The sequence below is a fragment of the Chiloscyllium punctatum genome, chromosome 27 (genome assembly GCF_047496795.1).
Source record: "Chiloscyllium punctatum isolate Juve2018m chromosome 27, sChiPun1.3, whole genome shotgun sequence".
In the NCBI taxonomy this organism is placed as follows: domain Eukaryota; kingdom Metazoa; phylum Chordata; class Chondrichthyes; order Orectolobiformes; family Hemiscylliidae; genus Chiloscyllium; species Chiloscyllium punctatum.
In genome coordinates, this window is record NC_092765.1 from 20,169,591 (window position 1) to 20,196,058 (window position 26,468).

The following is a 26,468-nucleotide window of genomic DNA, read 5'->3' on the forward strand; positions in this document are numbered from 1 at the left end:
CATCATCAGATGAAAGTGCCCAGGGAGAGCGGTAGGGGGCGGGGCGGCTGTGTGATTGACGGAGGAGCGGCTGTGTGATTGACGGAGGGGCGGGTGGCATGGTGATTGACAGGAGGGTGGTCTTGAGGCTTCCGATTGGACCACGGGCTGAAGGGGGCGGTGCGCGTAACGGGGCGGGAGCACGTGCGTGAGTGGCAGTTATTTGAAGCCGGAGCTCGCGCATTGGCGGCCGGCGTGAGCGAGCGGGAACGCGGGAGTGGGATTAGAGAAGCAATGGCCGAGAGCAGAGCGGGCGAGCAGCGGGCACCAACCGACTGAGGTAGAAAACAAAGTACAGGCACATGTGTCCATACATCGAACTGTGACACGCACATACGGATGAATATTAATAACCAGCGAGCGGTGTAACGGCCGCCTGCTTCTCCGCAATCTCCTCTCCTTTCACAGGCCGCTCGTACCCTGATGAGAATCCCAAGTGGTGGGGGAGGAGGTATTGAAGTCTCAGTGCGGCTTGCAAGCCCTTTTCCTCTGTTAATAATATACGGTTTTGACTTTCTGCAGTTCCCGATCAGGGCCCAAGTGGATTCAAGGCGATTGGTGAGCTTCTGCCTGCATTTCCATCCGCAGGCGCTTTACAGGAACGGCTCCATTGAGGGAAAACAGGCTGGAGAGGAGGGCCAGACCAGGCCATACTTTTCTTGTATTTGAGGCATTTACAAGATCTTAGATTGCTGCTCCCTACATGACCACAGCTCCTACCTCTGTGTCCGTTGGCAACGTTTCCCTCCCCCCCCAACACACACACCTCGTAGCTCTCTTGAACGATTAGATATTCATTAAATAGATCTCTCAAGCACTGTTGAATTTTGAATTTGTACAGCACTTTTCATGGCCTCGTGAGGCCTCAAAGGACTCTGCTGCCAATAAAGTACTTTTGAAATTAGGTAATTACTCTGATATGGAAATGTGGTAATCAGGTTCTGTATACTGCACTGAAAGAATATAATCTGTTTTAGATGTTGGTTGAGAGATGAGGGGACAGTGCATTTGACAACTTTCCTCTTTGGCTAGTACTAGAGGATTATCTGCCAGCAGGTTGGGGGGGGGATGGTGCGTAGGGGAATGTGGTCTCGGTTATGTTTACATTCATTTGAATGGGCATTTCTGACAGTGTTGTACTCCATTGAAACCAACTTTGATTATTTGCTCCACTCTCTGAAGTGGTATTGTGAATCTAGAACATCTGTGTCTTGAGATGAGAAGGGCTTATGCCCGAAACATCGATTCTCCTGTTCCTTGGATGCTGCCTGGCCTGCTGTGCTTTTCCAGCAACACATTTTCAGCTTGAGATGTCTACCAGTTTCAGTGCAGGAACCCCTCTTGCTATTGTCAACTGGGTTTTTTGTTGCCATGTAACAAGGAATGTTGTTTCATATTTGTTGACTGATGGGAGTATTGCTAATAGCCAATGTTTATTGCTGCTGGTAAAGTGATGAGCTCCTTTCTTTAACTGCTGTAGATCTTGTCTAGGTGCACTCAGAGCTTCCTCATGAAGGAAAGGAAACATTGTTCTAAGTCAGGATTGTGTGACTTGGAAAAGAATTTGAGAGGAGTTGATGTTACCATATGTCTGTTATCCTTTTTATGTGTAGAGCTTTGTTTGGAAGTTGATCATTTTGTAGATACTATTTCTGTATATCCATACTATAATAGTATTAAAGTTTAGATAGTTTATAGATTGTAACCACTGCTGTCACTGTAGATAAAGGAGGGAGTAAGCATTTGAGGTGGTAGATGGGGTACCAAACAATGAGGTTGCTTTATCCTCTCTAGGTCTTGATTAATCTCTGGTCTTGTTTAAATTGCACTCTTCCAGACAAGTGCACAATGGAGAATTCTGTGACACGTCTGATTTGTCACTTTTTAAATGTGGATGACTTTGGGAACTAAGTCACTCACTGCAGGGTTCCCATCTGACTTGCACTTGTAGCCAGCGTTCGCACCAATGTTTCTTTCTTCTGCAAACTGGAAGTCAATGCAGTGAATGGCATTGCTATGCCGATTGTGGATCTGCAATCTTGCATCGTAGCTTGCTTATAGCTGCAAAATTTGTGTGGCTGATCCAATTTAATTTCCTAGGAGCTAGTAACCCCCTAGAATTTAGTTGTGGGGATTCTGATGGAAATGCTGTTGATTGTCAAGGGAAAATGGTTAGTTTTCTTTCTTGTTAGAAATAGTCATTTCTCAGCACTTTTACTGTGTGAATGTTGTTATTTTTCCAACCTAAGCTGGAATATTGTGCTGGTCTGGTGCATACTGACTGCTTCAACTCCTGAGAAGTTGTGAATGGTATGGAATTCTGCATTGAATACCATGAGGCAATTTTTTTGAGGACTATTAGCCAATGGAATTTTCCTGAGAAAACAGAAATTAGGTTATTGAAATTATTTGGCTAAATCAGGTTTTTAATGGACAGTAGAGTCAATAGGGAACAGTTAGGAAAATGCTGAGACCACAGATCAGCCTTGACCTTATTGAATATCACAGTAAGCTCAAAGAAACAAATGGACTACTTCTAATTCCTAGTGCCATCAGTGACCATTTACGTTTCTGAAATTTTATTCTGGAGGGATGTTGCAGCTGAAGATTATCGGACCTAACTTCAGCAATGATGGTTTGAAATTGAGGTGCTCGGTCTCCAGTAACGACAAGCATAGTGCTTTGTGCTTATGATTCCAGCCAGTGAAGAGCTTTCTCCCAATGTCTGTTAATTTCAATTATGCTAGGATTCCTTAATGCTGCGCTCTGTTACTTAGCGTCAATAGCTGTCTTGATGTCAAAAGCAGTCATTGTCTCATTTTCACCTTTTGGAAATTGGGTCTTTGGTCTATGTTTGCTCAAATCAAGTTTCACTCATTTGCAGAAACTGCTGATTCTGGATGTACATGGCTCCATGATACCCCCTCCAAGTAACCATTTTTAAAAAAAAAAAATTAAATTCATTGTTGGCAGACCTGAGGACATTTCCATGATTCCCATAATGGTAAAATTGCCATAGTCTTACTGGGCCTTAGAGCTGTTGTCCCATTGGAGAGCTAGGACTAAACCAAAGGTCACCATGTGAGGGGTGAGGTTGAGAAGGTAAGATCTTTTGTGGCAAACCTCAGCTGGTGTGGGAATTGAACCCATGCTGTTCACATCCCTCTCTGTGACAAAATAACCGTTTCAGCTAAACGGCCACCTCCATTCTTGTATGTTGTTATACGTGTGTTTTTCTTTTTAAAGCTCCTGCAATAATTTTAAAATTAATATCTAGGCTGTTTTAAACTTAGGGTGAAATAATGATGATTTGGTACCTCAAATTAACTAGAACCAAGAATGAACATGTTAATTGACTTAAATGATTTCTTTCCCCTGTTCCTTAATGTTTTAAGGTGCAAATTAAGTAAGTGTTTTTATTTCAAAATGATTTTTTAAATAATAAATGTGGAGAGAGACATTGTTGAAGGGGCCGGGTGGGGGATCAGTAAAATTATAATAGAATAACATTTTCAGTTCTTGTTTTATATTTCCAGACTCTGCAGTATTTTGCTTTTCTTCAATTCAGCTTGAGTTAAAGGTGCAATTGTGCTAAATATCAGTCAATATTAGGCACATTCAGGCATTTGCTGAATGATTACGTTTTGTTTCTAGTTGAGCCAATTTATTACGATTTCCAGTGTTTATTTTTTTTTTAAATGTTGGGGAAGTGTATGTATTAAGACTGGTTTCACAAGACTACTTATAAACTATTTTCAATGCTGTATATAAATGGGGCTTTTTTAATATTATGTATCCAAGTGAGTATTTTAACTAAGTCTTAAGTTTTAATTCATGTCGCACCTTTGCTTTAAAAAGGTTTGGAGCTAATTGGTTTCACAATTTCTACAAAAATTCATAATGTTCATTCTCCAATACCTACCAGTTTTCAAAATAAACTGTGGACTAATTGACTTTCAAATATATGGATTTTTTTTCAGTTAAATGAAGCTGAGTAGTTTCTATATTTAATAATTTCTTAAAGTAATTCTCATCCATAAATACTTTATGACAAGTGTGATGATAATTGACCCTAATGCTTTGCATTAGGAAGAAAAATGGGTTCTTGGCCAGGAAATCATGAACCATAGAAATAACACAAAGTTGTTTAATATCCCATAGTTGCTGCTTTGTGGTCATTCGTAGCATCTCACGTATAAACATAATGTCACGTTTTTACCATTTTTGAAAAGTCAAATGTACTGATAAATTAAACTGCATTTATTTAAATATGAGGCCTAACAGGGAAGGCAGATGAACTGAGGGCATGGTTAGGAACATGGGACTGGGATATCATAGCAATTACTGAAACATGGCTTGGGGAAGGTCAGGACTGGCAGCTTAATGTTCCAGATAAAATGCTACAGGAAGGATAGAAAAGGAGGCAAGAGAGGTGAGGGAGTGGCCTTTTTGATAAGGGATAGCGTTACAGCTGTATTGAGGGAGGATATTCCCGGAGATACATCGAGCGAAGTTATTTGGGTGGAACTAAGAAATAAGAAACGGATGATCATCTTATTGGGATTGTATTATGGACCCCCTAATAGTCGGAGGGAAATTGAGAAACAAATTTGTAAGGAGATCTTAGTTATTTGAAAGAATAATAGGATGGTTATGGTAGGGGATTTTAACTTTCCAAACATAGACTGGGATTGCCATAGTATTAAGGGTTTAGATGGGGAGGAATTTGTTAAGTGTGTACAAGACAATTTTCTGATTCAGTATGTGGATGTACCTACTAGAGAAGGTGCACAACTTGACATTTTTTTGGGAAATAAGGCAGGGCAGGTGACTGAGGTGTCAGTGGGGGAGCACTTAGGGGCCAGTGACCACTATTCTATTCATTTTAAAATAGCAATCGAAAAGGATAGACCAGATATGTGGGCGGCACGGTGGCACAGTGGTTAGCACTGCTGCCTCACAGTGCCAGAGACCCGGGTTCAATTCCCAACTCAGGCGACTGACTGTGTGGAGTTTGCACATTCTTCCCATGTCTGTGTGGGTTTCCTCCCACAGTCCAAAGATGTGCACGTCAGGTGAATTGGCCATGCTAAATTGCCCATAGTGTTAGGTAAAGGGGTAAATGTACGGGAATGGGTGGGTTACGCTTCGGCGGGTCGGTGTGGACTTGTTGGGCTGAAGTGTCTGTTTCCACACTGTAAGTAATCTAATCTAAAAGTTGAATTCTTAAATTGGAGTAAGGCTAATTTTGACATTATTAGGCAAGAACTTTAAAAAGCTGATTGTGGGCAGATGAGTGAATCCTTGGAAGTCGATAGGCAGTAGGAGTATACTTAAGAGGGAAATCAGGAGGGGGATAAAAGGGGCGAGAGAGCTTTGGCAAATAGGGTTTAGGAGAATCCAAACTATTTTTACAAATACATTTAAGGACAAAAGGGTAACTAGAGAGCGAATAGGGCCCCTCAAAGATCAGCAAGGTGGCCTTTGTGTGGAGCCGCAGGAGATTTGGTGGGGGGGAGGGGGTGATATTAATTGAGTGTTTTGCATCAGTGATTACTGTGGAGAAGGAAATGGGAGATATAGAATGTAGGGAAATAAATGGTGACAGCTTGAAAAATGACATGACATATTACAGAGAAGGAAGTGCTGGATGTCTTGAAATGCGTAAACTGATAAATTAGCAGGACCTGATCAGGTGTACCCGAGAACTGTGGGAAGCAAGCAAAGTGATTGCTAGACCCCTTGCTGTAATGTTTGCATTACCAGTAGGCACAGGTAAGGTGCCGGAAGACTGGATATTGGCTAACATGCTGCCACTATTTTAAGAAAGGTTGTAAGGACAAGCCAGGGAACTATAGACCAGTGAGCCTGACGTTGGTGGTGGGCAGGTTGTAGGATGGAATCCTGAGGGACAGGATGTACACTTGTGTGAAAAGGCAAGGACTAATTAGGGATAGTCGACATGGCTTTGTGCATGGAAATCATATCTCACAAGCTTGATCGAGTTCTTTTGAAGAAGTAACAAAGAGGATTGAGGGCAGAGCGGTAGACGTGAAGTATATGTACTTCAGTAAGGTGTTTTGACAAGGTTCCCCATGGGAGACTGATTAGCAAGGTTAGATCTCACGGAATACAGGGAGAACTAGCCATTTGGATACAGAACTGGCTCAAAAGTAGAGAGGATGGTGGAGGGTTGTTTTTCAGACTGGAGGCCTGTGACTATTGGAGTGCCACAAGGATCATGCTGGGAGCACTACTTTTGCTCATTTATATAAAGGATTTGGATGTGGGCATAAGGGGTATAGTTAGTAAGTTTGCAGATGGCACCAAAATTGGAGATGTAGTGGGCAGCAAATAGGTTTCCTCAGATGACAATGGGATCTTGATCAGATGAGCAAGTGGGCTGAGGATTGGCAGGTGGAGTTTAATTTAGATAAATGCAAGGTGCTGCATTTTGGGAGAGCAAATCTTAGCAGGACTTGTACACTTAATGGTAAGGTCCTTGAGAGTGCTGCTGAATAAAGAGACCTTGGAATGCAGGTTCATAGTTCCTTGAAAGTGGAGTTGCAGGTAGATGGGATAGTGAAGAAGGAATTTGGTATTCTTTCCTTTATCGGTCAGAGTATTGAGTATAGGAGTTAGGAGCTCATGTTGAGGCTGTACAGGACATTGGTTTGGCCACTGTTGGAATATTGCGTGCAATTCTGGTCTCCTTCCTGTCAGAAGGATGTGTGAAATTTGAAAGGGTTCAGAAAAGATTTACAAGGATGTTGCCAAGGTTGGAGGATTTGAGCTATAGGGAGAGGTTGAACAGGCTGGGGCTGTTTTCCCTGGAGCATCAGACACTGAGGGGTGACCTTTTATGGAGGTTTATAAAATCATGAGGGGCATGGATAGGATAAATAGACAAGGCATTTTCCCTGGGGTGGTGGAGTCCAGAACTAGAGGGCATAGGTTTAGGATGAGGGGAAAGATGAAAGAGACCTAAGGGGCAACCTTTTTCATGCAGAAGATGGTACGTGTATTGAATGAGCTGCCAGAGGAACTGGTGGAGGCTAGTACAATTGCAACATTTAAGAGGCATCTGGGTAGGTATATGAGTAAGAAGGGTTTGGAGGAATAGAGACCAGATGCTGGCAAGTGGGACTAGATTCGGTTGGGATATCTGGTCAGTATGGTCAAGTTGGACTGAAAGTCTGTTTCTGTGCTGTACATCTCTATGACAGGACTTTTCACAGTGCTTCAGTATAACTCCAATATAGTGCTTTGATATTAGGAGAGTAGCATCTGTTCCTTTGGGACAAAGTTCTAAGAAACCAAATACAGAAGAAAGCCTTGTTTAATCTGAGACCCTCTAAGCATGTTATACTCATTTGGGATAGCATCACATGGTGTAATGATGAACCTTCTGTAATGTTTTGATGTTGTCTAATCCCTGGAAGGCACTGCATCTTCGCAGTACATTCTGTGGAGTAATCATTCTTTTTTTTTCTGGTTGTACTTTCTTTGTTAATGGCTGATTAGTGTCCAGTGGTCAATTAAATACCTCAATGGTTAGCTTTAAAAATGCGGGAAGTACCAAGGAATTTTACTTAAATTTTGGAATTCTGAATGTATTTATATCTTTGACAGTTCAAGTTGAATGCATTTCTCGTTTAATTCTTTTTTTTACAGTTAACTGATGTATTCAACCAGAGCAAATGAACATCTTTTTCCATGTTAGCATACTAAACTTCGAAAACCTGTTTGCGCATATTGTGCATGCTTTGTACTTCCTGACTGCAAACTTACCCTGTCATTGTGATTTTTGGTCTTTTCCTTGTTTACCATTCTAAGTTGCTATGTCAATATTTCCCATTCAATTTTGCTGCGTAGTAGCAGATGGTTTTCAGGAGTAGGTTCATGAAGCCTCTCTTCAATTTCTTCAACTTTTTAAACTATCATTAAAATATTCATCAGTTGGCCATGGATTAATTAGCTTTTCCTTTCAGCACATGAAATAGGTTTGGAATCGTTTGAGTCTTATATAGACCCATGCTTTCCTATTCTTACTGCTTTACTGTGAACAGGATAAAGTTGTTTTGTTATTTTAATCTATGCTGTCTGTACTCTATCTCGCTGCATGCCTATCTTAAGTAAAACTAAAACCTTTTCCTTTTGTAGGCTGTTTTATCTGGTATGGCAACTTAGTTGCACATCCATTGCTTAACAAAAACTGAAGTTGAGAATATTCTTGTCTTTTTCAGTGCCATTGGTTGATTTCTGAGAAAGGAATGTTTTGAGCTGAATCCTCCCTTGTCAGTTTAGAATCAATTTATGACCTGAGTGATATATTAAAGTCAATTATTTAATATTTGAGCCCCAATCTACCATTTTAGACATTTGCTTACATTATGTACAGTACACAGAAACAGCAGATACCCATTCCACATCTCCTACCCGCTCTGCCATTCTGTGAATTCATGGCTGATCTCTAATGGTGACCTTAACTCCACTTTCGTGACAGACAAACAGAAATTTCAGTTCCCTTGTTGATCAAAAATCTACTTAACTTGGTGTTAAATGTATTCAATGACCCAACCTCCATTGTTTTCTGGGGAAGAGATTTCTAGAAACTATTGTTCCTCAAAAAAATAAATTCTTCTTCATCTCCTTGAGTGGGAAACCTTTTTATTTTCAAGCTGTCTCCTAGTTTTAGATTTCTGCATGAGTCTGCATTTACCCTGTCAATCCCCTTCAGTATCCCTTGTTTCAGTATGCTAAACTTCGATTAGTATTGGCTGAACCCAACTTGTTTGACCATTCCTTTTTACAAGAGCAATTGTTTCTCCAAGGAATTGATCAAGTTCACCTTCTCTGAACTGCTTTTAGTATAAATTGATCTTCATTCTTGGTAAGGAGACTAAAATAGGATATATTTCTCCAGATGTGGTATCGCCAATGCCCTGTGGAGCTGCAGCAAGATTTTCCCTTGCAATAAAGTCAGCATTCTCTTTCTAATTACTTACTGTACCTGCATTTTTGTCAGGCAGAGTAATTTATCCTCTTAGAGGGATAGTAGTTTCTACAGTTTTTCCCCTGTAAAGAATGGAGACTGGATCGTGGAATATATTCAACATCAAGCTTGTAGATTTTTGTTCAAAGGAGCTGAAATTTGGGGGAAAGGAAGGAAAGAAGTAGTGTTAAGGTCACTTTTAGGTCAGCAGTGAACTGATTAGCAGAGTAGGTCTGAGGATAGAATGGCTGTAGCTGCTAGGTTTTTGTGACTTCATGCACAAAGATACAGAGATCTCTTTGCAGAACCTGCCGATTGTAGTGCATTTAAATAATCATCTACTTTCTGCTAATCCTGTATGGATAGCCTCCCATTTTCCCACATGATATTCCATCTGTCAATTTTTTACCAACTTGCTTAATCCATCTACAATCCCTTTGCAGACTCATCAGATTCCCTTTCCACCTATCCTTATATAGTTAGCAAATTTGTTCACAATACAGTTGGTCCTATGTTTAAGTAGATAGCACAGTATAATTTTCATAAAGTACAGACGGGGAGGGAAAGTCTCTACAAATAATGTAGGTCTACTAAATTTCTAGTGTGAGGGTATAGTGAAATTTTTGTAAAGGGCTAGTGGTTGTCTGAAAGCTGCACCTTTCTGGTAGAGGATTTCTTGAACACCAGTTTTAAGAAGCAAAAGTTTGAAGGGAAGGAAGGGAATGTGGATTAGTTGGGTAGGGTGGTTGCAGAATTTGTAATAGTGGAAGGTTTCTGTTGAAATGCTATCGTTTGAATTTAATTTTGTTGCAAACAGTTGTGGGTGGGGGGGGGGGTGGAGGAGGTAAATAAACTAACCTATTTCCTACCCAATCTGTTACCATTAAATAATGGTGGACTCCACTGTTCTGTTTGCTGCCTTAAAGCAGAGAAATTCACATTTTTTTCCACATTCTGTTCCATCGGCCATGTTCTTGTCCACTCTGCAAGGTGTATGACTTGCATATACTTTGCTATCATTTATTTTGGATTTTGAATTTGTGGCATTTGGATTTTGAATGGATAAAAGAGCTTAACTTGTATTTTTATGGCAGTGGTGACCTTTTTAAAAAATTTTGGTTCTTATAGGTTAATACAAACTTATCTGTATTGGAAAAGTTTTGAATGAAAAGAACAAACAGTTATGCATTAGGTTTCAAATGAAAGGATGCAAAGCTCTTTTGGCTAGTGGGAAATATCCATAGCTTTCAGGTTTGCAGGAGTCTTTTCTGTATATGGATGTGAAAGACATCTTTACTTCCAAAGATGGGAGATAATTTCAAACTCTTAAAGTAGTAATCTATTAAGTTTAGCTTGAAAGTTCCAGGCCAGAAGTGTTTGGTTTAAAAACCTGAGGAGGTTATTTTGAGCTGAGAAAGTGTGAGCTCAGATGTATGAACACTTGAGTAAGAGGCTATCAGATTCTCGAGCCTGGGAATTGAAGATACAGTTAAATTCAACTCTGTGTAGAGCTAATGGAGAAGGGACTTCTCTCTCATGTGAGCACTGCAAAGGAGTGCTAATAGGGTTGTATTTTACCATGTGTTTTAAAACATTCAATTTGCTATTTGTAAATAGTTGTAGTTTATTCAATTTTGATTTCTGACAAATTAGATTTCAGTCCAGGATACAACTTTTTCAATATTAACGTTAGCTGGAATTGTAGCAGAATTGTCCGTACTGGATATAGTACTTTAGTCATAAAGTCATAGAGCTGTACAGCATAGACACAGACCCTTCGGTCCAACTCATCCATGCAGACCAGATATTCTAAAATGCTGTTATTTTTAGCTTGTATCTTCTTCTATTATCAGAAAATTTAAAAACTGAAGGGTATAGGACATTTGTTAGGCCACTTTTGGAATGCCGTGTTCCAATTCTGGTCCCCCTGCTATAGGAATGATGTTGTGAAACTTGAAAGGGTTCAGAAAAGATTTAAGAGGATGTTTCCAAGATTAGAAGGTTTGAGCTAGAGGGAGAGGCTGAGTTGGTTGGGGCTATTTTCCCTGGATCATCAGAGGCTGAGGGGTGACTTTATAGAAGTCTATAAAATAATGAGGGGCATAGACCGAGTGAATAGCCAAGGTCTTTTCCCTGAGAATTGGGGGGCCACAAAACCAGAGGGCCTAGGTTTAAGGTGAGATGGCAAAGATTTTAAACTAGACCTAAGGGTCAACTTTTGCCATACAGAGGGTGGTGCATGTATGAAATGAGCTGCCAGAGGAAGTGGTGGAAGCTGGTACAATTACAACATTTAAAAATGCATCTGGATGGGTACATGAATAGGAAGGGTTGAGAGAGATATGGGCCAAAATCAATTTAGAACAAATGCCCAGCTGTTGTGACAAGGGTTTAAACATAAATGTTAGCTTCCCTGCTGTCTTAGGATGTAGACTGACAGTTGTTGGTTTTTTTATTTTAATTAAACGTTTTCATTTGCTGTTTAGAGTCATACAGTCATAGAGATGGATACAGCATGGAAACAGACCCTTCGGACCAACCTGTCCATGCCGGCCAGATATCCCCAACCTAATCTAGTCCCACCTGCCAGCACCCAGCCCATATCCCTCCAAACCCTTCCTATTCATACACTCATCCAAATACCTCTTAAATGTTGCAATTGTACTAGCCTCCTCCACATCCTTTGGCAGCACATTCCATACACGTACCACCCTCTGTGGAAAAAGTTGCCCCTTAGGTCTCTTTTATATCTTTCCCCTCTCATCCTAAACCTATTCCCTCTAGTTCTGAACTCCCTGATCCCAGGGAAAAGGCTTTGTCTAGTTATCCTATCCATGCCCCTCATAATTTTGTAAACCTCTAGAAGGTCACCCCTCTGCCTTTGCTCCAGGGAAAACAGCCACAGCCTGTTCAGCCTCTCCCTATAGCTCAAATCCTCCAACTCTGGCAACATCCTTGTAAATCTTTTCTGAACCCTTTCAAGTTTCACAACATCTTTTTTAAAATAGGGAGGAGACCAGAACCCCACACAATATTCCAACAGTGGCCTAACCAATGTCCTGTAGAGCCACAACCTGACCTCCCATGTCTCACAAACTTGATTGAGTTTTTTTGAAGTAACAAAGAAGATTGAGGGCAGAGCAGTAGATGTGATCAATATGGACTTCGGTAAGGCGTTCAACAAGATTCCCCATGGGAGACTGATTGATTGATTTAGCAAGGTTAGATCTCATGGAACAAAGGGAGAACTAGCCATTTGGATACAGAACTGGCTCAAAGGTAGAAGACAGGGTGGTGGTGGAGGTTTGTTTTTGAGATTGGAGGCCTGTGACCAGTGGAGTGCCACAAGGATCGGTGCTGGGTCGTCTACTTTTTGTCATTTACATAAATGATTTGTTTATTAATGTATTGATGCCCTAGGCGTCATTGCAAACTTAGATAATCTGGCTGGTCAAATTTATAATGACTGATATGTATACTGGAATTACATGACTAATATACAGTTGCAATGTAATTCTGTACCCTCATTTTTAGCACTCATAACCTAAAGAGTTCAGTTAAGAATCCTTTTTTAAATATTGATTGTAGAGGATCTTGATCCAATAATACATCAGTCCTCGCAGCTGAATCATTCTATTTCTTAGTTAGATCGAGTGTTTAAAAAGTGCTGTATTTGCTGATGGCAAAATGATCTTGATTATTTGTCCAGTATTCTAGAGATCCTTGTAATCTCTGTAGGAAAAATTAGTTTGAAAGTGATAAATTCCACAAGACCTAATTTATTTGACCTTCATTTGAAGGCATTGCAAGCCAAACCTGTTTGGAGGAATCTATTATTGGTTAAAGAATTCAACTGATCTTGAATGTAAAGTGACCAAAAATTTTCCCCCATCTTGAATTATCAGTGGGTGCTCCTTTTGCAAATGAATTTACAGTCATGTGTTTTGAGGCAGCAAAGAAAAATCTCTAAAGATGGGAATAAGGGCACAGTTTGTGTGGGGAAAGATAGAGACAGTGAGTTTTGAGAAGATTTATAGCTCAGGTTGAGGTTCTGGATGTAGGTTGGTTTGCTTGCTGAGCTGGAAGGTTCATTTTCAGACGTTTCTTCACCATACTAGGTAATATCATCAGGGAGCCTCTGGACGAAGCATTGCTGATGATTCCTGCTTTCTATTTATATGTTTGGGTTTCTTTGGGTTGGTGATGTCATTTCATGTTCTTTTTCTCAGAGGGTGGTAAATCTGGTCCAAGTTAATGTGTTTGTTGATAGATTTCTGATTGGAATGCCATGCTTCTAGGAATTCTTGTGCGTGTCTCTGTTTGACTTGACCTTTGAGAAAAAGAATAGGAAATGACATAAGAAACCCAAACATATATAAAAAGAAAGCAGGAATCATTAGCAATACTTCGTCCAGAGGCTCACTGTTTATATTACCTAGTATGGTGAAGAAATGTCTGAAAATGAACCTTCCAGCTCAGCAAGCAAACCTACATCTCTTTTCTTACACAATATAAACCTTTTTTAAAAAAATTAATGTATACATCTGACTTTTGGCTTCCACAATATCATTAACTTTTCAAGACCATTTGAGTGTGCTTGGCAGTAGTTAAAAGGTTGATATTCTGTTAAAATGCCAGTTGTACCTTTATTTGACAAGCTGCAACTGCTAAACATATTTGGGGGGAGGTGCAGAGAATGAGATGAACAGCATACAAGTTTAAGTTCACAAAAATTCCCTTCACTTATATGATTGTACTTGAGTAGCTGGGGGTTGCTCAGTAATAATGCACCCTCTGACAGCAGTTTGTGGAATTGTTGTTCAGTCTATGTGCAGACTCAGCTTTTAACCATTTTTGTTGAGTAATGATGGACTCTGCTGACAGTTTTGATATTGTTGCCATACAGTTGAAACCAATGTTTGTAATAAGCTGACTGAAGGACTCTAGAATTTTGGGCAGGTTGGACACAAGAATCTCTTTTTTTGCTAATGGTTGGTTTGTTTTTTTTAAAAAATCAACAAATAAATCACCAACATTTAACTTCACCTAAATTTGAGCTAAGTTGGTGGTCATAATGATGTGATGTCATATTCAACTAAAATGCAGCTGGAGGTTGTATAGGATTAAAAACACCACTTTTGATATTGTAAACACTTTTATTTTGTTGTGCAAAAACCTGTGAACTATTGTAAAGCCAACAAATTCAAAGTACTATATGAACTTTATTGTCAAGAGGTTTATAGCTATGCAACGGCAGTAAAATCTATAATATTTTTCTATCTACTTGAGTGGACTTGAAAGGTAAGGTGTAAATACGGCCTTTCTTGGTTCTGGCATTGGAACAGATTGAGTATTTGTAGGATAATTTCAACAAATGTTAGATATAGAATAAAGTAAAATAGTATTTCCAGTGTATTTAAGAATTTTTCACGAAGGAAACCCAGGCTTGGCATCTGTAGGCTATTAATATTGTATAATTGTGCTGGCAAGGTTTTTGTGATTAAATTGTGATGTTATCACTTTTGTTTTTGTTGACAAATACCATTAGAAACCTCCATCCAAAAGTAGAAGTGTCCAAGTAATAGAACAGTGATTGTAAGGGGCAGATGAGCCAATAGATTCCAATCAAAAACTTATTTGATTGTGGTATATGTATTTTCTATGGTTTTCTGTTTTGAGGTTCAATTACACCAGGTATAAGGGAAGATAGATTGTAACTTGGCTGTTTTATGTTGTTTTTCTTTTTGGCAGTCTTTAATTGCATGAGATTATTAACTTTAGTGATGAATTCTGAATCTCCTGAGCAATGCTAAGTGATTTTTAATAATCAGGCTTCATAGTCTCTTTCTGCAGATGAAGACAGTAGGCTGAGAAGTTTTGTTGCCCTCTTTTCAATTCTGGACCCAATTCTGAACAAACTAAGTTCTTCAATTCTCATTGCTTCTTTCAAACACCCTTCAAATAATCAGGCTTCAAAGGTAATGGCCATTGGTGACTGTCTCCCACTTGTTTTGTGGTGATGTATGCCACTTCATATCTTGTAGAAGAAACTTAATATTCAGAAAATATAACCTATTAACCAATTCACTGTGTATGGAAGGTCTTGGATACCTGTCATCTGTGAAGTAATGTGGCTAAGCCAAAGCAAATGTTGCTTTAAAGATGATGGAACTAGTGTGCTCTAGAACCTTTTGAGTTGGTGAATTTATTTTAATTAATTTGCAGGATGTGGGCATCATGCCAGCATTTATCACCCATTCCTAATTGCCCAGAAGGCAGTTAGGAGTCCATCATATTGCTGTAGGTCTGGAGTCACTCTTAGCAGCTTTTTTCGTAAGGAGCATTAGTGAACCAGATGAGTTTTTACTGACAATCAACAACAGTTTTATGGTAATAATTAGGCTCTTAAGCTTCCAGATTTTTATTGAATTCAAATTCTGCCATCTGCCATGACAAGTTTGAACTTGGTCCTTCGAACATTCCCTGTATCCCTTGATTAATAGTCTAGTGATTTAATACTATTAGGCTATCACCTTCCCAATCTTGGGAGATAAGGTGGATATTTTTCAACCTCTCTCTTTAAACCATTTGATCTATTTCATAAAATCCATTAGTATTGGAGTGATATTCGGAATGGTATAAAGAGAAAACTGACTTCACAAAATATTCTAAACCATTGTTAAACTATTAAACACTTCCATCATGGTCAAGTTTGGGAATTGTGTTGGGGAATAGCCGAACATTATTCCATTTATTTGTGTAGATAATGATTATTCTCTTTTTTAAAAAAAAAATGAATATGAATACAAAGTGGTGAATCTGTAAAGGTCTAAAACAGTCAGCAACAGGGGGGGCTAAAAGCTCTTTATTTTTGGCAGATGTTTTTTTCTTTGCAAGATTCCCTACTTGAATCATCATCAAAGTGTTTAATTCTTCTTTCTGGTGAATTAGTTACTTTTCATCCACTGATGTTTTCTTTGGCTCTTCTCATGAAGAGAGGTAATAGAGAAACTGTGTTTCTGATGTTGAAAATGATTTGGATTAGGGGTGTAGTATAAAAGTTTAGAACCAGACCTTTCAAGAGTGAAACTAGGAACCATTTCTGTTCGCAAAAGTTAGAAGTTTGGAACTCTGTTACACCACCAGCAATTGATATTGGATTAATTGTGAACTTTTAAATATCCATAATTTTCAAGATGATTTAAACAAAAATTTTAAGCGTTTAATTGGGTTCTGAGATATATTTGCATGTTCAAGAAGTGATCTATAAAACCCAGTTCTGTGTGTTAATGGAAACATAGACTATGGGAGCAGGAGTAGGCCATTTGGCCCTTTTTGAGCGTGCTCTGTCGTTCAATATGATCATGGCTGATTATCCAACTCAGTATTTTTTTTTGCTTTCTCCCCATTTCATTTGATCCCTTTTAGTCTAAAGAACTACATCTAAATCTTTCTTGATGGTCTTCAATGTGTTGACATCAATAATTTCCTGTTGGCAGAGAATTATCTAAGCCCATTACTCTCTCTGAGGAGAAATTCCTCTTTGTCTCTGCCCCAAAAGTCTTTACCCTTAGAATGACCCTGGTTCTGAATTCCCTAGTCATTGAAGATGGGATGGACAGATGCTCCTATTACTTGACCTTCTTGTGAATGTAGTCCTAATTAATTCACTCACTTCCTTATTCATCAATACTGCCATTGCAGGATCAATCTGGAAAACCACCTTTACAATCTCTCAAACCAGAATATCAATATCAAAAGCTGCTATATCAATACCAAGACTACATACATTACTGTGTGTGGTCTTACAAGTGCCTGCATAGTTGCAGCAAGACATACCTGCTCTTGTATTCAAATTCCTTTCCTATGAAGGCCAAATGTCTTCACTATCTGTTACATATACTTGTATACTTTTCAAGTGTTCAAGAACACCACTTTCCCAACCTGTTGTTCAGATAAATTTTGCTACCAAAGTGGATAATCCACATCATACTGCATCTGCCATGTATTTGCCCACTCATCCAAATCTCAGTGAAATAATGTAGGCAAAAGGAATTTGTATATTACATTTTTCATTCAAGCGAAAAGAGGTCTTTGACACGGTCACTCCTAAGAATTTTGAATGATGGTTAGGTTTAGTATTCCTGAAAAAAAAATATATTTTGCTTTTTGTATTGCACATGACAGGACAATTGGCAACAATACCAATTCAAGGGAAAACGGCAATTATAGTACATGAGAAAAATAGGTGACAGCCATTTGTTGGTTCATTTCTCAGTGTAATGTCCTGATATTTGGAATTAATCTTCCTGGCTTAAATTTTAAACCAGACTGGCATCAACATTAATGGGTACATTTTCTCCATGGCAAGCAGAATCCAGTTGTCAACCAATCAGTCTCTCCTCTCATGCAATATAAATGTTGCTATTCCCCTTGAATTGGTTTTCTTATGAAATATAATGATGAAAAGCTTCAACAAACTGTGTTTTTATTCAGTAGTAGCCAAGTTTTGTACTACCAAATGGCACCGCCTACTCCTGCTGTATAAATTGGTGTTCCTGTTCTCCAGTCTTGTGTCCTAAACCTAATAATGTCAGGTGAAAAGCTTTGACTCTATCTCCTTTTGGCAGTGTTTTAAGTCTGAGATTTTTTTGGTACAAAAGTATAATGGAATATCACACAAAGGTGGGTGTTAGTTCCCGAGTCACCAATTACTTTATTGAATGGTACAACTGGCTAGAGGGGCCAAATAGCGCATTTCATGTTCCTATCTGGATACTGTGTATCTTTTTGCCACACTGGACCAGAAGATGCAGGTTAGTTTATCTCCTTTTATTTTAGTAGCTAGTAACTGGGTGTTTTCTGGTTACTTCAAAACGCTATGACTGCTACTTCAGTGATAGTATTTTAAGGCATTTGTTTGTTATTTGTTCGCATCAGCTGCCTAATTTGAACTGCAAAATCCTGTGAAAGGGTTGGATTTCAAAAACAATGTAAATGGAACTAATTATCCATTATTTTTATGTACCATAATTTTGTATCACCATTGTGTGCAATATTTTCTATTGGAAATAATTTGCAAATTAACAGCCATTAGCAGAGCTGCAGCTGGGAAACAAAAACTTGGATTTTTTTTTCTGTTATGAGTAGATTTGTCTATTCAAATTTATAAATCAAGAATATCTATTTAAGCTCCTGGTGACTGATGTGGAGGTGCCAGTGTTGGACTGGGGTGGACAAGGTTAGAAATCACATGATAGCAGGTTATAGTGCCAACAGATTTATTTGAAATCACAAGCTTTCCAAAAGCTTGAGATTTCAAATATACCTGTTGGACTATAACCTGTTGTCATGTGACTTCTGACCTTAAGTACATAGTGAATATGGTTGTAATTTGTACAGCCATATGTGAATTTTAAACATATTGGCAAGTTGCTATCTAAAGGCGTATCTTGTTTTTTCTACTGGTTTTAAAATGTTAATATTAACAAAAGGAAAATAACAGTTTAGTGCTGCATCTTGTCTGTGTAAAGGAAATCTGATGTGAGTAATTATTTTAGCAACATTGGCCAACATGCTATTCAAACTTTTTTTTGTTTTTGGATATTTTGTGTAGATCTAATAGCCCATTTTCTACTTTTGAATATGGAATTTCCACATTTTTTTGTCCAGTCTAATGGGTGAATTAAAAATTTATGAAAACTTGCAAAGTGTAATCTTGGAACATACAATTGAGACCATTGACTGATACTGTAGCCTGTAAACACATTCATGTATATATGATTGGGTGACTTGGTCAAAGTTGGTCCTATGCATAAAAATGTGACTTGAGTTTAAGTACTTAGGCACTGATTAGTGGACAAAATGGGCTTGCATGGATTATGGCATCCAGCAAATCTGATGGGGCTTACCTTTTGACAGTGTGCATGTCATGTCTTGCTGAAAACTATTTTGACATTTGCAGAAATATAATTCAGTGAAATGTGTGTCATAGGATTGTATATTGTATTGGGTAGAAATACGGAATACTTGAGACTCTGAGAGACTCATTTTCTGTTTTGCCCCAATTTTATTTTAAGCCTTTTTTTAAAAACATTTCTTGGGTATATAGTATTCAAAAGTAATAAGAGTTTGATTCTAAGAATGGGAGAATGTAGTTTTGATAGCTCTAAATTGAACCAATTATTTTTGATTTTTTTTCCCCCATCCATTCTTCAATTACTACTTTTTAGCTTTGACCTTTTACAGAAGGTCCAATATAAAAATAGCAAAGCTTGGGCATTTAAAATAAAAACAATAGACAACAGGCGAGTCAGCATTTTCAAACATCTTGTAACTTTTTGTTAACAGCAAAGGGAAAAAAAAACTCTGTTACTGTTTTTAATCCAAAGTACATTTACGCTCCTTCCACTTTAATTCATTGAATAAAGCAAAGGCTTGTTCCTCAAAGCTTCAGTTGTATTAACATTTTGAAGCAATTAAAAATTGAATTGTTGAACTTGGGATTCAATTTAGATTGCTCAAGCAAAGAACCAGCACAGACATGACTGGCATTTGTGCTGCGAACATGAAGGAAATTTTCTTTAGCTGATGGCACTTTTTTTCGCAATTGAGAGCCTGGGGTGATGGAATGAGGGCACAGCTGTCTTGCAATCCAAAGTTTAAAATTTAAGCTTTTCTGCTTTATTTGAAAATCGCCACCATTTAAAAAATGAGCTAGTGACCAATTAGGATCTTGTCATTACTTCAGACATTTTTATTTTAAATATAAAGCAGCAGTGTAAATATCAGTAATAACATTTCTTGTATTGCTTGAAAGGTCCCCAGTTTGATGCTTAATTCAGTCATCAAAATGGATTTAAACGATTATCATGTTATTCTGTATATTCAGTTTCTGCCGACCAGGCATACAAAGTGCTTAGCCTTCCTTTTTTTTAGCTTACTAGATAACAATTTTGTTAGATATCTAGCAGCTAAACTGCTGGTAGTATGCATTAGAATTCTAATGTTCAATGATCAAGAATTGACATAGAATGTGGAATGTATTTAATTTCTGAAAGGATGTTTATTATTTTTATACCATTATTATGCAAGGCTGTTTCCCTCCACAGAAACTGAAATCCTTAGTCTTATTTCATGAAATTAAAAATGGTTTACACCATTCTCCTTTTTTTAAAAAAAAAAGTCTGTTCATAAAAAGTCATGATGTATATCTCCCATTTCATTAGTGCCATTTCTTTTTCCAAAAACTAGTTGTATGTTTTTTTAATTTTGTATTTCGGGAATTATTTGCCTTTTCTTTTTTTTATTCTCTGCAGTTTTTCAAGTATTGTCCATGGCGAGTAGAGAGCCAAAGTACAACCTGGTACGTGAATTGGGACGTGGCAGCTATGGTGTGGTCTATGAAGCAGTGGTAAGAAAGACTGGAGCACGGGTAGCAGTGAAGAAGATTCGGTGCCATGCACCTGAGAATGTGGAACTGGCTTTGCGAGAGTTTTGGGCATTAAGCAGTATCAAGAGCCTTCATCCTAATGTGATCCACCTAGAGGAGTGCATCTTGCAAAAAGATGGGATGTTGCAAAAGATGACACATGGATCATCCTCTTCTCATTATTTAAAGGCAAGTAAAAGTTTAATGTTTTCTTTTTGCAAAAGATTATTGATGATAAATCTGTATTAAAGGCAGGGAAATAAAGGCCAAATAAGTGGTTTAAAAACATCCAAGTTTTCCTAATTTTTTTTGAAAATGGATGCTTTTTATATATCTCACTACAAAGATGACAAAATCCCTAAACTTGGATGCAAAGGTCTGAATGTAAGAGTGGTGTGCACCTCTTTGATCTATATCAATTTGTTATAACATTTTCCAGTGATGTTGCTACAATGAAGTAAGCTTGAGAGGTGAATGGCAGGCAGTCTCTTAATATCCAAAATGGTTTAAAATGATCTCTCCTAACTACTACAGTTTAGTGATGGCTGTATTATCTGATCTGAGAAAATGTGATACCCCAACATATTTTGCATTATCACTTATGGTGAAGAATGTTAATACTGCAGAGTAAAGAATCTTGTCTGCATCAAGAACATCCAAGCTATGTGTAGGTAGTATGGTGCAGATGCAGATTGTGCAGTTGAGCTGATGATAGTACAGTGATTTTCTTTGGGTTTTAAGCCAATCATTTATTGTCCTAAGATTCTAAAGTGAGATTTCTAATTCAGAACAGAAGAAAGGGAGAATTATGTGCATTTATGCTCCATTAGAAGTGGATTCATTTCAACAGTTTTGTTGCAAAATTAATAGAAAGTACAATGTAATTCTTCATCATGACAATGTTTTAACCCTTTTTTAGTTATTGTTGAATTTCTCAAACATTAAATACTTGGCGAACAATGGGAGGTGATATTTTTCTGAGGCTGCATCTCCATAATGTTTTTTGTGTAGCTCAGTATTGCATTAAATGTGCAAGGATTGAGAATGGGCTTGTGTAAATGTCCAGTGTATAGAGATTCAAAAGGGTTTTACTGGTTTCTGTAATATATTCTGCCTTTTACTTTTTGGTTTTTGAGCTAGCCATTAGGTGATGTCCCTTATGTAATTATTTCACATTCATGATTTTATATATGCTTTTTATGAAGTGAGACACTAGGCACTGCTTAATTTTAAGACCAGTTTTCCATGAACCTAATGAATGTGGCTTGCCAAATAAGATAAATTTGAAAACCCTGTTAAGCATGAGATGTCGCATATTGCCTGTGTGGTCTTAGCCCCAACTTCTTTTAAGTCGTTCTACTCCTCCCAACTTCTGGAGATCAGCCCACTGTCTTGGGAGATGAATTCTTATCTCACTATTTGTGACTATTCAAGTGGAGTAAATAATGAACGTACCCCGACTAGGCTGATCATTTAAGCATCTGCCAACAATTATCTCCAAAATTTCAGTTGATGAGAAGCTGGAGGCATGTACTTTGACTAAAACACTAATTTTCAAATCCATTTTGGGTGTCATGTTTTTATCTATTGAGTTAAAATGGTTGCTATTATGAATCTTACTGAAAAAATGTTTTAACGAAAAGCTTAAAATCTATCTTTTGCTGACTATTGTTTAAACTAATGCAAGCTTTGATAAATGTAATAATTCCATGTAAATTTTTGATAGTCAGTCAGGTGCTGTGGCATTCTGAAATGTCTAGCTCTAAATAAGAATGGAGACTCACCAGCCAGAAAGCTATATTTTCTATATGTATGTTCAACAGGACCAAAATCTTATTTGTATTTGCTTTTAAAGCTGGTGGAAACTTCACTGAAAGGGGAACTCAGCTTTGATTCTAGAAGTTCGTACTATCTCTGGCTTGTAATGGATTTCTGTGATGGTGGGGACATGAATGAGTATCTGCTATCGAGAAAGCCCAACCGTCGGACCAACACTAGTTTCATGCTGCAGCTCAGTAGTGCCTTGGCTTTTCTACACAAAAATCAAATTGTGCACAGGGACCTGAAGCCAGATAACATATTGATTACTGAGACCGGATCAGAAGCTGGAGGAGGAGGGCCTGTACTAAAAGTGGCAGACTTCGGTCTGAGTAAAGTCTGCTCTGGGCTGGGAGCAGATCAAAAAGAACCAGTTAACGTGAACAGATGTTGGCTTTCGACGGCTTGTGGGTCAGATTTTTACATGGCACCAGAAGTTTGGGAAGGCCATTATACAGCTAAAGCTGACATCTTTGCACTGGGGGTCATCATTTGGGCCATGTTGGAAAGGATTACATTTATAGATTCGCAAACTAAGAAAGAACTATTGGGAAGCTATGTGCGTCAGGGAGCAGTGATTGTGCCCCTCGGTGAGGCACTGTTGGAAAACCCCAAGATGGAACTTAACATTCCTGTTAAGAAAAAGTCCATGAATGCAGGAATGAGACAATTGATTAAAGAAATGCTTGCAGCAAATCCACAGGACAGACCTGATGCTTTTGAATTAGAACTGAGGATATGTAAAATCACATGCAGAGAGTGCAGCCGGACTGCGTAAGTTGAGTATGCATGTGAAAATAAGAAGTGGTATACAGGGCTGGCTCTGACCAATTTTGAGACTTGCCAAAGGTTTGACATTGTAGGCAAGCAACTTTTTTTTTCTGCCACCCTAGGCTCCCAAAGTGTAAATTCAAAATTTAACTAGCTCAATTTAACCTGCACTTCTAAGGTGTTGCTATTCCTACACCTTGACTCAAAACTGACACCACTACTGTTACATAACCAGATCCCAATTGACGAATTTTGAACATTCTGACCCATAGCTTGCAAATCCCTTGTTGAATATGTCACTAGTTTAAAAATTTTGTTTGGTGCTGAAGGACATAATCTATTGTATGGTTCTGATGGAATGCCATTTGTTGGATTTTATGAAATTTAATTAATCACTAATTATTCATGAGTTGTTCCATACGTTCAGACTGTCCTCTTCCTCCCTCCATGCCCACCCTAAACCTCATAAGAACTCTTGATCTAAGCTGTTATGATAATCTAGTGGTGCTCTTAAATGATTTTATGGTGGTCTGGCCCCTTTTAAGGTCCTTTCAGAGAAATCTTAGACCACCACAACTTAATTCTTATTGGAAATGACAACCAATTAACTTTTTAGAATTTATTGGCATTAATACAACTTTCTATGTTGTTAATGCCTTGACAGTGAGAAGGCTGGTGCTAAGTTAACTGACCTTGATTGAGAAATCCCACCAAATGTTGATGGTGTATTGAGCTGTGTTCCAACACTGTCTTAGTTGAGACAAATGTAATTTTGAAATTGATGTTATTTAACAGTAAAATGTCAACATACATGCTTTCAAGGTGGTGCCTGAACTTCATGACTGCTGACTTTTTAATATATATTCTTAAGAAATATATTTCTCCTCTTCCTCTACCCCAAATCTTTATTTTTACAAATTGGTTTGAAAAGTGTTAAATGCTGTCTGTCTCCATGTTGAAATTGATCTTCTAATTTGTGGAATATGGGACAGTAATACCCCAGTAGTAATACCCTGTCCTTTTGGGCATATTGAAATGTCTGCTCTGTTATTTTTTTTCTTCTAAAGAAGGAAGTTTCACCAGTTTGAACATGGAAAAGATGACCATACTTCTGAGTTAAATGTAAAGAGGCCATTTAAAAGTAGAATTAGGACTTTCATTATATTGGCTATAATTTAAATTTGAGGTTTTCTTTACTTTTTGATATATGACGTTATTTGGACTAGCATAAATTGGGGTGGGGGGGGGAAGGAAATGTATGGGGAAAGATGCAATAGAAATGTAATCCCATAATTGTCCTTTTAGAAGATGTAATTTAGAATGGATTGTGCAGATGGAAGGGAATAAGGGTGTTTTGCAGAACGTCTATCTGCTCCACTTTATGCCTTTTTGACTACTGTCATTGCCATGTTGCTGTATCAAGGGTATTGCACATATAAGATTCATCAGGTCAAATGGAAACTATTTAAAAGTTAAAGTGGGTGTAATGGTGATGTCATGCATTATTACATAAGGCTACAAAATGTAGAAATTTTTAAACTTCAAGGCACTATCTTGTCAAATGGGTTACCTTTCTACTGAAAACAAAATGTATTAAACTATACGTAAACTTTACTGTGAAATTTGTAAGATTTGTGTAATTTATTTTAAATGTAATATGTATAATTAAAATTATATGAAAACTATTTTTGTATTCAATTTTTGCTCCTCAACATTTATGGTTTAGATAAGTTTATAATCTGACTTTTTTTTTGTTTTAGAAACTAAATTCTAACTAAAACATTGTTTGTAGTTACTAACCTCATGCTTGGGATCCATGATTGTTGATGGGAAAGGGCTGCCACAGATTTTTCCTTAAATTGTCAGATTATGTAGCCATTCAGACCTTTGTTTTTGCCACAAAAATCTCAGAGTATCAGAACCCATGAGAATTTTCTAAACACCCTCAGGTGGTGTTCCTATTTGAACAATTTTTGAATTTTAAGGGATTTCCATTTAATTGAATCTAAACCCAGACAGTAAAGTTCTAGTCCCATGACAATAGCTGAGAGTGATTTAAATTAACAGGGACTTCGTTATTTAGTGGTGTAGGGTGTGTAGAGCAGTTGCATACAAAGTTGCTGCATGAGGTATCTTGGTTGCCTTTTATAAAAAAAGGCAGGTTTAAAATAGTTGGTGGAGCAGGTAAATGGGGAAGTACTTTTTTAAAAAAAAAAATCCTTAGCCTGTTCTATATTATTTGCACTCTTTTTGTAAGGATGTGGAGGTACGATTGTTTTTTTTAACTCTGATACCCATTTAGAAAAATCTTATTTGTGCAACATCTATGGTTCATTTATGTTTTTGTCACATGATCCATGTGTTGAGTTTGTGGAAAAGAAGACGGTTTTGTGAAGAACACTTGCTATATTTTATCTGCTGAGCAAAACTATGGGGAATTTACAGAATATATTCTGTAATAATATGATGGTGCTTAGCTCTTTTTTTTTTTCAGGCTCTTTAACTTTTTTCCTTCAAGCTGTTTGACCTTGCAAGTACTGTTTGTCACCTTCATGGGCTCTGACACTAGAGCATTTTATGACTTTTTTTTTGTTTTTAATACCTTTTTTAAATTTGCATTTGGGTGCTAACATCTCATCTTGGTTTCTCTATTTAAATGTTCCATTCCTTTTGAAATGGGTGGCACTAAGATTGTTTGTTTTAGTTCTAAATTAATTTTGAGGCCATAATAGTGTTGCTTAATTAACATCTCTGCATACTATTGATAAGACATGATTTGGGGGTGGGGGGGATGCAAAATAGATGTTGGAATTGAGTTGTCAACAAGGATAAATGCTTAAGTTCTTTTTTTTGTAACAGCAGTGCTTCACTGGCTTCTGCAGCTTCTGATATTGTCTTGGGGCTGTTTAATAAGAGTTTGGCAACATGATGTTGAAAGATATTTTGTAGCCATGTTTCTTCAGTGGAAGAATGTTACTTGATCATAAGTCATGATTCAGATGACCACATCAATTTACTTCAGGGAAAAGTGCAAAGAAAACATTAAGACATCTGTAAATACTCATGTTTCATATTTGTACAATTTCTTCAATCTCTAGAAGAGCACTGCTTTTGAGGCTTCTCAATGACTTAGCTTATTTCCATGAAATAAATTCATGGAAAGCCACTACTTACAAAGAAGGAAATTGCATGTTTCACAATAAGGTATAATTGGATCAACCCTATCTTCATACTTTTTTATTTTCTGCTACTAAACTAATCCAGGGCAATTTGATATTATTCTGATGCCTACAAAATTTCAGCAGAACAGCATTTCTAGATTATATTGAAATGGGTAATGTGCAGAATTGACATTTTTTCATAGTGCTTGTAATTGTCCCTCTATATGTTCACTGTGAGCATGCCTCACTGCAT

The 26,468-nt window shown here is 37.8% G+C and overlaps 1 protein-coding gene across 3 annotated transcripts; it reads left to right on the forward strand.

The window, feature by feature from the left end:
* Positions 1 to 212: 212 nt before the first annotated feature.
* LOC140453520 (serine/threonine-protein kinase PDIK1L-like) lies at positions 213 to 24,739 on the forward strand. Of its 3 annotated transcripts, none has more exons than XM_072548265.1 (3): positions 213 to 319; positions 20,353 to 20,654; positions 22,321 to 24,739. In XM_072548265.1, exons 2-3 carry the CDS (start codon positions 20,370 to 20,372, stop codon positions 23,059 to 23,061), a joined length of 1,026 nt encoding a protein of 341 aa, XP_072404366.1. In that variant the 5' UTR covers positions 213 to 319; positions 20,353 to 20,369; the 3' UTR covers positions 23,062 to 24,739. The 3 variants fall into 3 exon arrangements, with proteins under 3 accessions (XP_072404366.1, XP_072404365.1, XP_072404367.1); XM_072548264.1 differs by lacking the exon at positions 213 to 319 and adding an exon at positions 345 to 490; XM_072548266.1 differs by lacking the exon at positions 213 to 319 and adding an exon at positions 504 to 597.
* The last annotated feature ends 1,729 nt before the right edge of the window (positions 24,740 to 26,468 follow it).

Excerpts from the sequence above, each read along its gene's own strand:
- LOC140453520 (XM_072548264.1), top strand. The coding sequence starts at position 463 with ATGAGAATCCCAAGTGGTGGGGGAGGAG. Across the intron at positions 491-20,352 it reads CCCAAGTGGTGGGGGAGGAG|TTTTTCAAGTATTGTCCATG; the intron begins GTATTGAAGTCT and ends TATTCTCTGCAG. Across the intron at positions 20,655-22,320 it reads CCTCTTCTCATTATTTAAAG|CTGGTGGAAACTTCACTGAA; the intron begins GCAAGTAAAAGT and ends TTGCTTTTAAAG.